General features: G+C 36.9%; 1 protein-coding gene across 3 annotated transcripts; it reads right to left on the bottom strand.

Annotated features, from left to right (window-relative positions):
• Positions 1-16,588: 16,588 nt before the first annotated feature.
• LOC113308399 lies at positions 16,589-19,118 on the bottom strand. Of its 3 annotated transcripts, none has more exons than XR_003339737.1 (4): positions 18,959-19,118; positions 18,538-18,663; positions 17,607-17,740; positions 16,589-16,976 (listed from the first exon to the last, which is right to left on the bottom strand). XR_003339737.1 is itself a non-coding variant. In XM_026556865.1 (3 exons), the coding sequence occupies exons 1-3, from the start codon at positions 18,972-18,974 to the stop codon at positions 16,749-16,751; spliced, it is 378 nt and encodes a 125-aa protein (XP_026412650.1). In that variant the 5' UTR covers positions 18,975-19,088; the 3' UTR covers positions 16,589-16,748. The 3 variants fall into 3 exon arrangements, 1 of the variants encoding a protein (XP_026412650.1); XR_003339738.1 differs by having other exon boundaries at positions 18,991-19,107; XM_026556865.1 differs by lacking the exon at positions 18,538-18,663 and having other exon boundaries at positions 18,959-19,088.
• Between the last annotated feature and the right edge of the window lie 60 nt (positions 19,119-19,178).

Here is a 19,178-nt window from a genome sequence, read left to right as displayed (position 1 = left end):
GACAGGGTCCCACTAGAATATTCTACACAGATTGTTAAAGTAGAAAAGATCAAAGATCAAAAAATACCACTGCAAACTGGAGTACTTAAGTTATTGTTGGAGTACTAGTTAATTCCTTTGTTACTAGTGACTTGGATAGAGTACTATCTATTCCTTACTACTGAGTCAACTGCATTACACTATTTTATTCACAATTCACATATTCTTAGAAGTAAAATAATAAATTATTAATATAGTACTAACTAGTGCCTTGGAAGATCATAAATGCTTTTTTGGTGCAATTTTTTTTTGATTAAAATCCCAATTCATAATCTTAGAAGCAATTCTAGCTAGCTCTTACAATTAAATTTGTATTAAAAGAACCGAGATCAATATTTATTTTTTAAAATACTGGTCGGTAATATAGGATTTTATCATGTTTGTGCCTTTAATCTGGACGAAACATGAAATATCAGCGATACATATAAATGAATATTCGATAATATCGCATTATTGGTCGTTTCGGACCGATCTGCTGATAATATTGGCAAGGATGTTTGGGGATGTTAGGTTATCAGGTGAAACTAGTTTATTTGATTGGTCGGAATTATGAATTCACGAACGACTATGATTGGATTCATCGACAAGACTCGATATCCAAGTTTTTTACCAATGTCACTCTTGGACATGGCTTATTCAGCTAAACCAAATTTTATTTCGATGTCACGATCTTAGAGAATATAGTTCATCGAAATCTAAGTTTCCGAGAGTATTTCCACCAAGATAAATTGATTGATGGTAATTTTCCATTTTTTACCGATGTCACTCATGGACGATTATATTTCGATGTCACGATCTTAGAAAGTATTTATCGTCCAAATCTAAGTTTACGGGGAATACCTCCACCAAGATAAATTGATTTATGGTAATTTTCAATTTTTACCGATGTCACTCGTCGGGAATATGCTTCTAAACCAATTTTTAATTTTATGATAGTTATCAGCGATAACTGGACGAAACATGATATATCAGCGATACATATGAATATCCGATGATATCGCATTATTGGTCGTATCGGACCGATCAGCCGATAATATTGGCAAGGATGTTTGGGGATGTTAGGTTATCAGGTGAAACTAGTTTATTTGATTGGTTAGCATTATGAATTCATGAACGACTATGATTGGCTTCGTCGACAAGACTCGATGTCACTCTTGGAGGAGCTTCTAAACCAATTATTATTTATTTCGATGTCACAATCTTAGCAAGAATTTTTCGTCCAAATCTAAGTTTCCGGGGAGTATTTCCACCGAGACAAATTGCTTAATGGTAATTTTCCATTTTTACCGATGTCACTCTTACACGAGCTTGTAAGCCAATTTATATTTCGATGTCACGATCTTAGCAAGTATTATCGTCCAAATCTAAGTTTATGGGGAGTATCTCCACCAAGATAAATTGATTGATGGTAATTTTCAATTTTTACCGATGTCACTCTTGGACGATCTTCTAAAACAATTTTTATTTATTTCCATGTCATAATGTTAGCAAGAATTTTTCGTCCAAATATAAGTTTCCGGGGAGTATTTCCACCGAGACAAATTGCTTAATGGTAATTTTCCATCCAATATCTTTTTTGTATTACTTTTTATTTATTTTCCAAAGCAACATACTTGTTCACTAGCCAAGTTTGCACGTGGCTAAGCTAGAGGTAAAGTGAAAACGTGTGTCACGGTATAAAACAAGAGCAAGGAAGGGAGACTGGACAGTACCGCTTTTCGTTTCCAAGTCTCTCTCTAAACTAGGGTTTCAGTATCAAAAATTAAAAGTTTTAGTATCAAACCAGACAAAATGACTGCTCTTCTAGTAACTTCCTTCCGATTTCTTCTTCTTGATGGAGACAAAGAGATTGTTGGTTATTTTGGTTGCGAGGTTGTTCCTTGTTTTGGAGATGTTGATGATTATGATGATGTTGACGATGAAGAAAAGGAGGACGATGAAGAGGATGATGAGTATTTTTTTGAGGATGATGATGAGGAGGAGGAGGATGATGATTTGGATGATCCAGAACACTTATTTTGGTTTGGGCCAGCGCTTGAGGATAAAGATGAAGACGATGATGTTGATGATGACGATGATGATTGGACATACAAAGATGTGGTTACGATTGTCGACAGCAGCAGTGAAGAAGAAGGGGATTCTAACTGATCTAGTCCTCTGTTTTCATGGTTCTGCTATGCAAGAATGGTATTCAATCACATGTTGATACATCATCTTTTGTTTAGTTAAATATCTTTTTTTTTTGATGTTTAATTAGTCTGTTTGTAAAGCTGCTTGGAGGTATAGTTTTTGTGAATGTTTAATATTTACGGATGCAATATTTTCTTTAGATTCCAAGTGCATATGTTGTTTAATTTCTGTCCATTGTTCATCTGTTGGAGTATCAATCTTTTGACAAAACAGAATGAACGAGTAATGTGTTTAAGGGGGCTTGGTGTAGAGATATGGATGTTAGGGTTAACCATGATTTTGTTGTGGGTTTGCTGTTAAAGTGATAGGATCATGAATATGATAGGGACTGTATATTGAGTCTTGTATCCGAGAAAATAGCCAAATTTTTCATAAATTGTAGTGCCAAATCTGACAAACTTTACCCAAAAAAAAAAATCAGAATTGAGAGCACAATTGAACAGTAGGTCTGGGACTGCTACATAATTGTGCTTACACATTAATAAAATTAGCATACGAAAAATAATGTAAAAAACTTGAATTTAGTCAATGCCGAGTGCTCAGCCATAAATTTGTTTGTCTTGGTGGCTTCCCATGTTCTTATTCATTGTAATCATTATCCAAATGTCCACCATAGCTTTTCTCAAATGCATCCCAAGAAGCAAAACCCTTAGGAGGAGGATCATTTTCAACATGGATAATTTTCTTATTATGAACTAATTCCCATTCTTCATCGACAAAATCTTTTAGTATATCACCAATGCTTTCCACAAAGTCATCCCATGAAGCAAAGCCCTTCGGAGGAGGAGGATCATTATTAATAAGACCATTGGCAAGAACAACACATTTCTCATTAGAACTCATCCTCTCAATTCCTTCTTTATTTTACTTACGAACGAGGTATCTAATTTCTTATTTCTAGGATCCAAATCTAGCTAAATTATAGTGTTTTTTTCCCCTATACATATCTAGTATGAAAATCTAAATATAGTGGGTGGGTTATGTTTACCATGAATATAACAAACGAAAATCAAGGTGATATATGGAAAGTGGGATTTTGCGGATTTTGCGAGACCGAGCAGAAAAATATTGCATTTAGGATTGTAGGATTAGACTACTGATTGTCAGTTCTAATTAGACGCCTATAATCTTGTCGTAACCCTAAAGATATCTCTAAATATCCTGACACGCTAAGCATTCATGTAAATGAGATAGATAGTACACTTGTTAAAATTAAAATTTTACATTCCTTATTTAAAAAAATATTCCTTCCTTATTGAATTTCAGACGCAACTTTTCCTACTACATTATTACTACAATAATAATTGATTTTTTGCAAAATTCATAGACACCAGCATTTGTTGATCATGCACGGTTTACCAGGGTTTACGCATTTTTCATAGAGCCAGCACCTGTTGACATGCATTATGTGACACTGGTATATTGCAATATCTTGAACTACAACATGGTTTGGCTCATGTCTCATGGTTTATTTTTATGTTGCAGTGAATTGTACCCTGATTTGAGAATCTTTTGGTGATTATGAACATCTCAATTGCATGCTTTATGAACATCTCAGATTGTAGATTCAGACTGTAGGTGATTTAAGATTATGAACATCTTTTGGTGATTATGAACATCTCAGTTTGTAGATTCAGACTAGGTGTGTATATGCCTCTCCATCAAGTGAATTAGACTGGATAGAGAATAATGCTTATTTTGTTTCAACATACCATTATTGAAATCACAAAGAGAAACCGAAAAAAGACAATTGCAATTTCATTAACCACATTTACAAACACCATCACCATTACAGATCAGACCACTAATTACTAAGTAGTTCCATTTACAATCAAACCATAAGCAAAAGAACTAGGCACACTACCAATTCCAGTTCGAATTACACCTGAACAACCAACTCCGATGTCGTCCGATAAGAAAAATTCCCATAACCTCCATAACAAGTACCAGCAAATACCTACCACTACTACTACCGAGTTTGATCTTTGTCAACACCAAAACAACACATTTACAAGATCAAACCTTGTGCCGAAATAAAAACCCCAAGAAAAAAAACACTTACCATGCATTAGAAGATGTATCATGTATTACAGAAGACTAGACCTCTCCTTCAGTTCCAACAGCACCAACAACTACAAGCATTAGGAAAATCTTTGTGAATTTTCACGAAGATGATCTGAAGACTTCAAGGAATGCAATCCTCCTAAGTCTTCCTCAAAAGATTTTCCCAATGCTCTTCAGATGATCACCACTGATCATCGTCATCGTTGGTGTTAAAGCCCTCTTCTTCATAGGAAAAGTCTACGCCGCTATCAGTGCCGGTAGAAGATGCAGGACCATAACCTCCATCCTCATCATCTTCACCATATTCTGATCCTTCATTTTCTTCTTGCTAAACCTCTGCTGCAATAGGATTGCCATCTACATCCTTCATATGTCTGGCGAAACTTGGGCCAACCCGAGGAACCCGACGAACATAACTTGGGCGGACTTGGGGGATGGGTTTTTATTATCAGATTAAATTCGAACTTACTTGTTTAATTTCATGAATGGGGGATGGGTTTTTCTTAATTTAAAATCAATATCGCTAGGGTTGCAGGCAGGGCCGACCCTGTAGTATAAGCAGAGCAAGCACCGCTTGAGGCCACACAAAAAAAATTACTCGTGATAAATTATTATTTTTTACTCTTAATAGAAAATATTAGACGAGGATTTGTTTCCCTAAGGCAACTGGGAATACCGAACACGTTCTGAAAATAAAATCAAAGGGAAAGTGAAAAAACACCGGCGAAAGAGTTTATTAGGGTTCATAAATCTCAATCAGAGTTACTACCTGGTAAGAGAAATTACTTTGTTTTCTTGTTTCAACTTGAAATATTGAATAGATTGATATTAATTTTATAATTTTTATTGAAATCTGTTTGGAAATTGATCTTGATTTGTTTTGTTTTGATTGATGTGTGTGATTTCTTTTAGTTTCTTCTGTTGATTAGTTTTGATTGATGTTAATTTGGTGACAGTTTGAATTTCGTATTGACGATTGATCCGATTGTTTCTCATCTTGAATTGATTATGTTGCACCTTTATCAATTCAATTGTGTATGACTAAAATGCATTATGTGGTCACAGTATGATCAGAGTAATTTGCAAGAAAAAGAACCAAGATCCACAGCCTTCACTCACAGAAACCATAATTTTGTTTGTTCAAATCATCCTATTTTTGGACCACGTCCCACAGTAGCAGGCTAGCAGCAGCAACCTTTAAATGTGGGCAGTGGGCATTTACAGTGAGTCATGGAACACAATCATCGTTAAGCAATTAATGAGCTCTTTATTTACAGTAATGGAAACGTATATAGTACCTTAGACCATATCATAATGGACTCGGGGAGTATAAATAATGACTCTTGATTCATATAAGACCATCATTATAAAGTGAGAAGACATAATTTTTAACGTCGACCAGATAGATATTAAGCACATAATCATTGAATAGTGAAGGTAATTACATAGTGAAGGTAACTACATAGTGACTACTGACAACCTTGCATTGTGTTTCTCTTCTAGACCTTAGCTAATTCAACACATAACTTGCCTTCTGCAATCCTTAGCTGGTTCAAGCATATGAATTTATAGTTCGCTCATCTCCTTTTGGTGCTAGATAGAGGATAGTTTGATGAAAACTATTGTTCAACATTCCCAAGGAATTCCTTAAATATTTAAGAATCTGACATGTTAAATGTCCACTTCCTTATTGAAATTGTTGCAGACGAATTGTGGTAGTGAAATTTGGGTTGAGGTTGATAATCTAGTTGGTGTGCTGATTCTGAACCTAGGCTAGGAGTTTGATGTATCAGTCTGCTGGTACAACCGCATGAATTAAGAACATAGCCTCATCAGTCAAGAGTTGATTGCAGATCTTTATTTGTTGGTTTTTAGTTTCGTGCTTGATGTTTTCCTTGGATTTTTCTTTTTTGTTCAAATATGTTGTTCATTTATCTCATTCACAACCATTTCTTCTACTTTCTGGTATAGTGTTTTGGGAGAGGCTCGCTATTATCTTTTCTGATAAGTTTGAGATGTTTGATGTTTTTTTTTTGCTTTTATTCCATTACAATTACCCTGCCCATCCTCCTTGAAAATCTTGGATGTCTCCTTTTCTGTAAGTGAGATCACTAATTTGGGTTATCTTTTCATATATGTATGGCTGGGGTAATAAATCAGTGAATCCAAGTGTCGTAGTTTTCTAGTAACAAAATTTGCAAACTCAATACCATCTGCACTCCACTTGTATCCTATTAGAGAACCTACTCATTCCCTACCTCCACATACAACAAATGGCATTGTTTGACTCCGCTAAAGATTTGGCAATCACCAAACCATGGACTGCCGAAAGTCGAGTTATAGATCGCTCATCGTCCGAGACCTTTTGGGCGAAGATACATAACAAATTTAGCCAAGATTATGGGAACCCGAAAAGAAGAAGTGTTCAACAAATCGAGGATAGGCACAACATTATCCTAGATGCGGTAGCTGGGTTTTTTAAAATCAAACACCGGATATCGCACGCAAGACACCATAGCTTGTCCCCTCTACAACTTGTACGTATCTTTATTGTTTATTCGGCACAATACTTTTTTTCAACTTATATGTAACCAAATAAGTTTGTTTGTTGTTTTTGTAGCACGAAGCCGTGAAAGCGCGCTACTTAGAGGAAAAGGGGGAAGGATTCACATTTGATGAAATCGTTTACTTCATAGTATTCATATTTTCGGAGTACCACCAGCTACGGAGTACCACCAGAACTCAATGGTGGGTGAATCGGACTTCATACTCTTATTTGGCATTGCAATCGTTTACTTCATTGCATTGCAGTTTGTGTAATCATCCTATAGAATCCAGTAATCACCTATTCCTTGAATGTGGTTATGCTAGATCTATTTGGTTGGTTTTAAATATCAATATTACCTTTGGTGCAGGAATTACTAGACATGAGATTAATAAATTGCTAATGGTTTCAGTTTGGACAATTTTTTGTTTTTAAGCATCAGTTTGGATTATTTGATGTTCAAAGATTTTTCAGAACATAACTCCAAATAGGACAATGTCAATAGATGGCATTAATAAACTTGTGTCTCCTGGAACCAATCTTTTTTCTTCTATATTTTGATGCTTCTTTAAGTCAGATTCATTATAAGGTGGAATAGGGCTAATAGTGAGGAATTGTGCAGGTAGCTGCTTTCGAGTGCAAGGACAATGCTTCAATGGAGGAATGAAGATAGGATTTGAAGCTGAGGAGCTGGAATGTAAGGCTATGCTGGCAGCTGTTAGTCTGACATCCTCTAAGAACTTTGATTATGTTATTTATGAATCAGATTGTGAGACTTTAATGTAATCCATCAATGATCAAACCTATTATGTTAATTGGATGAATCAAGCTTTGGTTAATATTAATTCTAATTGGACAGAACACACAATTATTAGAGTAATGTGTTTTAGTTCACTTAATTCTAATTGGGGCCATAGCTTCTTCCAGTTCTTACGATTTTATTTTTCAACAGTACCCACACGTACTCCACTTTTTACAAAGTTAGTTTTTTACTTTAGTACCGTTATAAAAACTGCAGCAACACGTACTCCGCTTTTTAGTCGCATCGCATTCCGGTCTTTTAGAGCCGTCAAAGCAGAAAACTATGCAGCAGGATAACAAGATTTGACTGAGAAAATTCTTAACATAGAACGTGCAGCATGCAAATTCAAGGATCTTTGCCTTCCTATTTTACCAAATTATTTACGATATACACTTAAGTATTTTTCCAAATTATTTATTAGTAAAAATATTGCCAAATTTCCATTTACCCTCTGTGTTCATCTCTCTCGTCTTAAATCATTTCATGTTTCTACTCTTAAATCTTCTAACCTCCCCCTAGAAAACTAAACAAGTGATTACTTTGACCATGTGATTCATCTCCAGGATAAACCATATATTCCCCTGTCAGCTTTGCTTTGCGGAATAATCAGATCGACCGTGTAAGTAATTTTTTTCAGTACTGCTTTGTTAACTGAGATTGTAACTTTAATGGTCATAGTAGGGTAAATATTGTCTTCACATGCAACTGTATGTATGTAGCTAACCTCTGATTATTTGTATGATTCATATATGATAACTGAACTCACATTGTGATTTGTGATTACTCTTTGTGTACGTATTACTCTATGAAGCTAAGAAGGTGATGAGAGATTTGGGTTCAGGTTACGAAAAGATACATGTATGCATCAATGACTGCATTCTCTATAGGAAGGACTATGAGGATCACATCAAGTGTCCCACCTGTGGGGAATCAAGATGGAAAGTTGACGTCACCACCACGGGGTTTATGAAAAAACTCCGGCAAAAGTCTTGTGGTATTTCCCAATTATCCCAAGACTAAAACGGCTGTTTCAATCAAAAAGAATTGTCGAATATTTATTGTGGCACGACACCAGAAAGAAAGAAGACGGTGTTTTACGGCATCTGGCGGACTCACCAGCATGGAAAATATAGATGAAAAATATCCCGTAATTCGTGATGATCCTCGAAATCTGCGGCTATGCATTTCGGCTGACGGGGTTGACGTAAACAAAGGCATGCAAAAACATCACAGTTTGTGGCCAATTCTGACAGTGATTTACAACCTTCCGCCAGAGTTGTGTATGAAGAGAAAGTTCACCATGCTGTCATTAATTATCGATGGGGGGCCTTGTAAGGACATCGATGTTATGTTACAACCGTTTGTCGAGGATCTCAAGGAATTGTTTGAGGGAGTCCAATGTTTTGATGCGCTGAAACAGGAGATGTTTAATCTACATACGGTTGTTTTATGGACAATAAATGATTACCCTTCTCTCGGTACACTGTGTGGTTGCCCCTACCAGGGAAGAGACGCCTGTAAGGTGTGTGGGAGAAATACTTACTATGTCAGGCTAAAACATTGTAGAAAAGAGGTTTATACCGGGCATAAAAGATACCTACCACACGATCATCCATTCATACGTCAGAAGGGGTTCAACGGAAAAGAAGAAACTGAAAAGGCTCCGAAACTTATGACCCCATCACAAATATACAATGAGGCAAAGATTATAAAGAATAAATGGGGAAAGGGACGGAAGAACATTGTGGTGGAATTCGTGCAGGATAACCCTGGAAGAGGTGGAAAGATGAAGAGAATCGAAAAGACCATCGACCCAAAAAAGGGGAAGGAGAAGGAGACCGAAAGGCGCTACTGGAAAAAGTTCAATATATGGTTCCGGCTCCTCCCCTACTGGCGGTATCATGTTGTCCACCATTGCATAGATTTCATGCACGTCGAAAAGAATGTATGTGAGAGTATCGTTGGAACATTGTTGAACAATGAATTTAAGTCGAAAGACCACCTTCCTGCTCGAATGGACCTGAAGGAGATGGGTTTTAGAGACGAGTTGCAACCTCGGGAAAATTGCAAAGGGGTATATATACTAAAGGCAGCATGTCACTCATTAAGCCCGGAGGAAAATGACAAGTTTTGTGAAACATTATCCGAGATAAAGGTTCCACAAGGGTATTGTTCAAACTTTTCAACACTGGTGAATCGAAAAGATCGAAAGCTTATCAGACTAAAATCGCATGATTATCACATACTAATGCAACATTTTTCGCCCATTGCGATTAAATCAATTATGCCGCAGCCAACAAGATATGCTATTATCAGGTTTTGTTTCTTTGTCAGGGCAATATCTAGCAAAGAAATGAAGGTGGCAGAGCTAGAAAAATTGCAGTTGGATCTCGTTGTGACGTTGTGCTTGCTCGAGAAATACTTTCCTCCATCCTTTTTCGACATCATGGTTCATTTAACTGTGCATCTTACCAGGGAAGTGCAAATTTGTGGTCCTGTATTCTTTCGATGGATGTATTCGTTTGAAAGGTGCATGATGGTCATAAAAGGGCATGTGCGAAACAGAAACAGACCTGGAGGAAGCATTGCTGAAGGGAACCTTGCGGAAGATACAATTGAGGTTATCAGTGAGCACCAACAAAGCATGAATGATACAGTCGGAATTCCACCAGACAAACTCAACACATCTGACACTGGCGAAGATTCTTATTCTTTCAGGGGAAAACCAATGTCAAATCCTAAGTTTCCTCGTGTTGATAAGGATCTGTTTGATAAAGCGCATTTCTATGTATTGCGGAATTCGCCTGAAGTTGCTCCTTACGTTGAGTAAGTATAACTAGATCCAACCAGATAACCTCATTTTTTATTTAGTTTCTGATTATGTGTCCGAATTTCTGTAAAGATAATAACATTAATCATTGCACTGTCCAGCCGACACCAGAATTTTTTGAAGGATAAATATCTTGGTATGATAGACAGCTAGATCAAAAACATCGTGAAGAGTTCGCCAAATGGTTACAAAAAGTGGTAAGAGTTTGCAGAAAATGTCACTCTTGCTATGTAACTTTTGCGTTGAGATGGAGGCTAATCCTTATAATATATTTCAGGTTGACAGTGAGTGGGAAGACTCTAGGGAAAACTTTAATCAGGACTTAAGGTGGCTATCAATCACACCGAATACACAAGTAGAGACATACGAAGCATATCACATCAATGGATACCTGTTTCGCACAAAATCTCATGATGGTTCTGTTAACCAGAATAGCGGGGTTTACGTAGTGGCAACTGACACGCACATTAGACAAGCGGGGATTACCCTTAATTTGGCGGATTATTACGGTGTTTTACAAGAGATATGGGTGCTGGCATATCATTCGCTGAAAGTGCAACTTTTCAGGTGTAAAATGGGTTACCAAAGTAGGGGTCTCAAAAGACAAACTTGGCTACATTTTGGTTGAGCTTGATAAGTTGGGACTCCAGGATGATCCTTTCGTTGTAGCTAGCCTCCCAAGCTAAGCAGGTATTTATGTGCCATACCAGGAAAATAAAAGAAAGTCTATTGTGTTAGGTGCACCTACCCAAATCTGGAAATATGCTGGTGATGAAGTCGACGAGGAATTCAGTACGGCAGTTATTTGTCGGAATGAGTATAAATTGCCAAAGGTAGATAAACTTGACCTGCAAAGGACATCCAGGGATGATTACTATCGGGACGACATTAAGGGTAGAACTGCAAGGAAACCACCAGCACCAGCACCAACAGCAGTCCCTGCTTCTCAAACGACTGCATCTGAGCAACCATTTCCAAGGACTAAGCGACAAGCCAGGTGATAGAATGTAGTTGTTTGGATTTTTCTGTTAACTAGAGAATGAATGTATGGATTGTTAAAAAAATTGATTCTTAAATCATGGTGGGGTTTTGTATGCAGATGGGTTTTAGCAATGTTGGATGAGTTTGGATTTGGCTATACTGATTATTGAATTAATATTCTGTCATGCTAGGATTAGTAGTAATAGTACTAGGCTTGCACATAGATTTTTTTTTGGAATTGGGCCTAAAATAGTCTTTGAATTAATCTTACTCCAACAACATTTTATAAACTGGAGTAATACCCACCATCTTAAACCATTTTATATACCCTATTGATTCATTAATTCAGTCATTCCTACCCATCTCTACTTAACAATCATTGGAATTTTAGAATCATTCACCAAGAACATTGCTTGTTTGTACATTTACAAAAACAAGAAGACAATAAAAAAACAAGTCCAATACTACAAACATTCCTTTAACATTTATCAGCTCATTGAGCATTATATCAAGTTTTTTCAATTTCCGCATCAGCACCACAAGTTCACACAACTATCAAACCCTCAAAAGATCAAAGCTTTAAACTACCATTACATATTCTCAAAATACCTTCACCAAAAGGCCATAACCCAAACCCCTTTCATTACAAACCATTACTACAAACTTGAAACAACGACTACCCCTTTCAACTTTACAATCCAAACACAAGAAAATTCCCTGTATCTTACTACTTGCCCACAAAATCAAAATAAAAGGAAATCCAAAACCGTCTGCATCAACTTTCAAAATACAAATAGACTTACCATCTTTCGCACCAACATCAGGAAGAGTAGAAGGAAGGAAAATTACCAGAAAAGCTGTTTTGCAAAAAACTTGTTGATCGTTTTCAGGATTTATGCAATGCCTGAAAATCTAGCCTTTCCTAGTAACTCTGATGAGCTTACCACCATTCATCCTCATCAGTATCCAGACCCTCTTCACCATAGTCCTCGCTATCAGATGGTGCAGGAGAAGTCCCACTGGATGATGATTCATCATCATTATCCTCATCCCCTTCTTCCCTTTCTTCCTCACTTGACTCATCATCGAGATCAGCGATTCGACGTCTCACCTTCACTGCAACAGGTTCACCCTCACTCATGGTGCGAGCAAAAATTTTGAGATTGGCAAGTTCATATTCAAATCGCCTTCTCGCCTTCTCATCATGATAATAATTCATCCTTTGTTTGTCCTCCGCAGCATCCGAATCTAGGTCACTGGTATCCACTTCCTTCACTTCATACTCATACCCTTCTGAGGCCTCGAAATCACTTTCTGTTGAACTGCCAAACTTTGGGGTCTTGGCCTGCTTCTCAGCCTTTTCCTCATCCTTCCGTTCTGGCCATTCTAAGAACTTGGGTAGCCATGCATTGTAGAGAGCCTCAAATCTCCTTTTCTTCCGCTCCTGAACAGCCTCTTCTGCCTCTCTCTGACGAGTTTGCTCTTGAATCCGATGATCAATTTCAGACTGTGCATCTTCTCTTAACTACTGCAATTCCTCTATGCTCAAAGAAGGGAGAATGGACTTGGCTTGTGCAAATTCAGGTGTTACTGGTGGTGCATTTGGAAGATTTCCGATGGAATTGGTTGAATTCTGGGCAGGATCAGCCATACTCTCAATTTAGTTTGCTAAACCTAAACCTTTCCTCTTCTGTTAAAGACCTCTCTGAAAATGGTAATCTCTCTGATAATTAACCCCTCAAATACCCCATTGTGCCAATTCAATTCCATTTATGGCGCTTAGTTAGTCGTCATGTCACTTTGTTAACTACGCCCATTCAAAGCCATCCGTGTCCCCTTCACTCTAATAACCATCATTACCCTATCAAGACCTATTTTCAACACCTAATTTCCATTAAGACTTTTACCCTCTTTGGAACTGCCATTAAGGGAGTATCTGGTGGGTCACCAAACTTTGATGTTTATCTTTGGGGTCTAATTAACTCTTTATGTTTTATGCATACTAGGAGATGGCAGCACCAGTTGGGAGGCTTCATTGCAACCTGCTAAAAATGCTCTTTTTGCTAGAACAATCCTTCATATAATAGCGTGTCCAAAAAAGGAAAATTTTGGCCATATTACGTTTCCAAAGTAATATTAACAATAATTAAAGCAAATACTAATTAACCACTAAACTCAAAATGGATATTAAGAGAAGTAATAAGGGAGAAGGGAGAATTTCTTATTCACATAAGAAATTGGGATACAAAATACAATAGCCTAAGGGAGATATTTATATAAGTCTTAAGGTGTTAGCTTGTATACACCACCTAATATTACATGTCACACTACATGTAGGATGTTATGTAGCAATAACACCTCTACCTTGAAAACCATGCAATTCAACACCCACTAGCTTTAGGTGTTAATCTCATCCAACAAAGTAGATTACTATTGCTTAAGTAGCTTATACAAGGTGCTTGGTGTAACAAGGTGCTTATGCAAGGTGCTTGGTGTAACTAATGGTGCTAAGTGGATAGCCACCATATCCCATGCATATTATAACAGTCCACACTTTGATTTGGCGTGTTTATTAAAATGTTGAGTAGCTGAACCAGTTTAGTTTTTCCAAAACACCCTATAGACACGTCTAAAGATGGGCAACTTGGTGGATTGATACGTTACCTAACTTCTTTGAGGTCATGCGTTCGAATATTGCGTTCGAAAGCTTTTTATTAAATTTTTTCATAAGGATGGGCTTGTTCAGAAGGATGACAGCGTCTTCTTCTAGAAGTTTTAAGGTAACTGGGCTTTCACTTGCCACTTCATGCCCGTCTCTGACGAAAATAGTTGAGGGCAGCTGCGGTTCGGTACTGGGTTTCGACTTCGGGTCACGGGTAGACGCTTAGAGAGTCCGCTTGCCAAATAGCTGCCAAGTGTTTGCTGCCGCCTCTTAACGGCCAATAAGTTGGGGTGACGTTCAATAGGTCTTTGCATGCACTTAGTAGGCATGTGCCTCCACGATATCTCAACTAATTGATCTCGAGGATTGAAAAAGGATGGGTCAGATGTGTTAACTGTTGGTCTTCTCGTCCATAAGGCCTGTTTGGAAGAAATCAGTTTTAATTTCCAATTCTGTAACTCTGTAACTTCCACATTCCATCTCCGCAAAATCCCTTCAATGTTCCAATTGTTGAAGCTATGTCTAAGCGAGGTTATAATGCATATCTAAATCTGAATGATCGCCCAGACATGTCTACAAATCAGGAATCCATGGGTAGACCAGAGGAAAAGAAGGCTAAGATGAATATGCAAGAAAACCAAATATTGATTTTTGATAATCATGGAGGTGTTGAAAGTGAATTTCATAGTTGTAATTGGCTTTATTAGTAACTGTGATGGTGTTATTGATTGGGATTCCCCCATTTCTCCAATTTGACAGGTAGTAGAGATAAGCAGTAGCAGCAGTGAGGAACCAAAGCCAAACATGCAAGTTAGTACTGGAGGTGTTGGAGAAGTCAAAGAGGATATGGTTGTTATGCATGATAGTGCCAGTGTTTATGTGTTGGATCCTCAACTTCCTCAACTCCAAGGGGTTGATGAAGGGTGGGTGGTATATGCCATTCATCCTGACAAAGGCCGGTTTGTGATTAATGAAGGTGTGGTGCTTGTAGGGGAGCAACAAGTGGTTTGTGGTGGTGCTAGACAGGGGTTCTATTCTGCACCAGTTCCAGTTGCATGCAAAGCTAAGATTCGGGAGAAAGACACTCATGGTCTCCCCAATGATGTGGTAGTATTCCCCAATATCATCATGCTGGCACCAGTGATGCAACAGTTGGCAGAGGATGCTTATGATATTGCAATCTTCGGACCAGGGGAGATAACTGATTCTAATGATATTCCTAAGGATGTAGTAGTGCCTATGCCTCCTTCTAGGGGAAACTATTCTGTGCCAAGGAGGAGGGCTGCACCAGAAAGGAGTGGAGCTAACACGAAGGTTGTTGGAAGTGGTGTGGGGACCTCTGGGGTTGCACCAGGAGCTTGACCAGTATTCAACCATCCCCTTCCAGATGGTAAAGTAAGTATTCCTGTAAATGTTTTTTGGCTGAATATTGCATATGTTTCTCATGGATAACCAGTTAATGTTAGTGGTGCTGATTTTGGATTTGATAGTGTTGGTTTTAAAGACAATGATGTTCAATTGAATGTATATGTGGTTCTGAGTTATTGTATCATGCTTGGTTGAGTGGTTGTTGTGTTTAATTTTGGTTTTGAGCTTGATGTGGTGACTATAGTAAATAGCAGGGGGAATTTGAAAGGGGGTTATGCCCAAAAGTGTTTTCTACAGAAAGTTATTTACTAAAAATGTCTAGTTTTTTAAAAATTTCGTAAAAAGGTGTAATGTGTACACATTATAGGTGTGGATTCTTGATATTGTGTACACAATATCAAGCAATGGGTACATATTCAAACATTTTTGGTAATTTATAACATTTTTGGTTATAATTAAAGAAAACTGGACACCTTTGGAAATTTTCTCGTTATCATGAAGGTTTGAAATTGTTTTATGGGGTTAATAATTTTATCCGGGCATTCATATGAACTACTCCAACTGGTAGCATAAGCAACTTTGAAGTTATAGAGATAGAATAACATATTAGTACAGGAATGCTTGAGAGAGCAATGAAAAATCTTACCAGAAATGCAGTGTGGTAGCTGAGAGGAAATTTTGATAGCACACATAGTCCAGGAGTAAGATCTTTTAGAAACCAAATTGCAGACTCCCAAGCACTAGTCCATAAGGGGCTATAAATAACGAATGGAACCTGTCATAAAACATCGTTTATCACGGTTTTCATCTATTATTTGAACCGTTATTTATTTGGTGTGACTCTTTATAAATGACGAATAAAAACCGTTATTTAAAATCACGAATCTAGTTTGTCATTAAAAATGACGAGTAAAGTTTGTAATTAAGAATAACAATAGTGGTTCGTTATTTAAAATGACAGTGTGTTTTTGTTTGTCATAAATCACGTGTTCTAATATAAAATTTTAATATTAAATAATTGCATTAAATTGATAATTTTTTTATTTTTATTTTTTTGCTGATTTGTATTTAAACTGAATCAGCTAAAGCTACATTTGGAACTGAATCTGAAATAGAATAACTGAATCTGAAATCAGATATACATTGCATTTAAAAGATAATCCAGTGTTACATTACAACCAAAAAAAGGAAAAATTCATTTTGCATTTACAACTCAAAATCACACTTAAAAAATTGAACTGAAACATTCAATCTAGTTAGGTCTATCCTATAGGATTACAGAAGCTTTTGGCCATCTAATCGACCTAGTGAAACATCTCCAAAGTACTCCATATACATCGTATAACATCCCACTTGGATCCATTATTTCATTAACGAGGCAGTTATATTCGGCATTGCTGGGTGGCGTGGTAAAAGCAACAAAAGTACTTGCAACAGCTCCCTTCAGTTCCTCACAAAGCAATACGTAAGGGAGATGTCGAGTAATCCCAGTATCCTGTGTAAGAAGATGCCAATTTAGTTTAAAACACCCCCAACAAACATCAAACCTATAAAATGTTACAACATTAAAGGTATATAACCAAAACATGAAGAATCATTTTCTAAGAGAGACAATGAAGATGTGGAAACAATCTAGGTACGAGCTAGAAAGGGAGACAAACTTATACTCTTCCCCTGAGGGTCATGGACTCGTAAGGGATTCAGTTGTCCAAGTAATAAAAACTTGTGCAGATTGCCTAGTAGAAATATGACAACTAGAGGGTGATAAAAAAAATTCTGAATACATGATCAAAAATTCATCTGTGAATCGTACAGATCTGTACAACTGCGCACATGAATAGCCACCTTGAACTCCTTTGTGAAATTAACCTGCTCTAAAAATTATTGTGGAATTATATGATGCCTAATAGTCAAGGAAAATTTTTTTAACAACCATTCTACTTGGACGTACATCACTTGATGCATTCAGCAAATGTCACACGACAGAAATCATAATAGTATAGCAAGTATTTGGGTATAAATTGGTTGACCTTGCATAATTTATCTCAAATATTATTCATACTCTACCATTAGCATACACGTATTCCTATTAATTAAATTAAATTAAATTTATAGAAAGCTTCACCTGCAGACAAGAGCTAGTGGAGGTATGATTATGTCTTCCTGCATCTAGCTTTCTTTGCAAATAAGATACACCGGCACCAAAGAATGTACCAGTACCCCAAACTTTGATGCGCAACCTTAGGTAGTATTCAGGTACTGTAAAGGACAAAAATATTCATCAATTTAGGTAGTATTCCAGTACTAAAAAGTCGAAATAAGAAACATACTAGGGACAAAGATATTCGTGGCTTTAACAACAGTAACAATTGGCTCATGTGATGGTATGCATAGCTACAGGCCTCCAGAATGTTATGTTCACATCTAGAATGTGCACGTTTCTGGGGAGTAATACTAAATTTGCATTCATTTTAACCATACTAATTGCAAACAGTTTAAAGTAGAATGCAATTTTTTTTTATCAAATGTTGTCTTGACCATTTAAGAATCATCAAGACTTGAAGCCAGTTTATGTCAACGAATTCTGGAAATTTTATTTTGCAATTTTGCTTATGAGACTCAACCAGTTAAGCAACTAATGGTATCACTAAGTCATATAGCGGAATTAACATGTACACCCTTAGCCCTTTTCTACTAAGATTGAATTGGTACGCCATCGCAAGAGAACATCGAAACTAACTCAGCCAACCAAAGAGCATTACATTATATGATAATCTAAACTCAAGACATAATCTCAACCGAATCTTTAAAAAATCAAAAAGAAAATGGATCTCTGCACAAGAATCACTGTATCCTACTTCAAAGTCTCAACTCACAAATAAAAAACTCAACATATGTCCTAAGCCCTATGACGCATTGAGTTATTATGACTATTCACATGAGCAATCAAACAAGAAAACAAAGACAACCCTAATGGTAACTGGTGCTGCAAAACGTTCTTCAAAAATATACATAAATAAAATTAAAAATCAATGAAATGTCAAGAAAATACTTACTCTCGGTGGATGCAAATCGAACACAAAACAACTGTTCTTTCAATTCACCATCAGAGTAATCAGTAGCGTGCCATACACATGATTTCTCATTCTCTATATGTTATTGAATATAAATTGTTGGTAACACTACAAATCAAAATCACAAAAAACACCTTAATCAAACCTTACAGATGAAATCAAAACATCAAGTAAACCCACAATCAATTCAATGCTTTCTCAGCCTGTTTATGTTTAAGAATCTTCGCAGTTCTAACTCCTCATTTTTCGATTGATTTCCATCTTTATCAAATCGGTGCAGTTTCACGTTTTTAGAATTACAACACCATCAAAGCGAAAGTACAACTAAAATCCAAATCAATCGAAAGAAATCAAATCGAAAAATCAATAGGTAGAGAAGGAGATTTGGAAAATGGATACATACAGATCGAGAAGAACATCGTCTACCTCCATTACCTCATCATCTGCAAAAGGAACTATAGCTAGGGTTTTCAATGTTTTTGATAAAAGTAGTATGGAAGCCAAATGATCTGGGTGATAAGGACGAGGCGAGGGTCATCTCCATACAAGCGAATAAAAAGTGCTCAAAAACTACTTCACTTTTGATTCCGGGTCTGTGAGAATAGGACCGATATATGACTATG

Source organism: Papaver somniferum, chromosome 9 (genome assembly GCF_003573695.1).
Source record: "Papaver somniferum cultivar HN1 chromosome 9, ASM357369v1, whole genome shotgun sequence".
In the NCBI taxonomy this organism is placed as follows: Eukaryota; Viridiplantae; Streptophyta; class Magnoliopsida; order Ranunculales; family Papaveraceae; genus Papaver; species Papaver somniferum.
The sequence above is the reverse complement of the archived record's forward strand: the minus strand, read 5'-3'. Positions and strand labels throughout refer to the sequence as shown.

Excerpts from the sequence above, each read along its gene's own strand:
- LOC113308399 (XM_026556865.1), bottom strand. Across the intron at positions 16,977-17,606 it reads CCACTAGCTCTTGTCTGCAG|GATACTGGGATTACTCGACA; the intron begins GTGAAGCTTTCT and ends CTTCTTACACAG.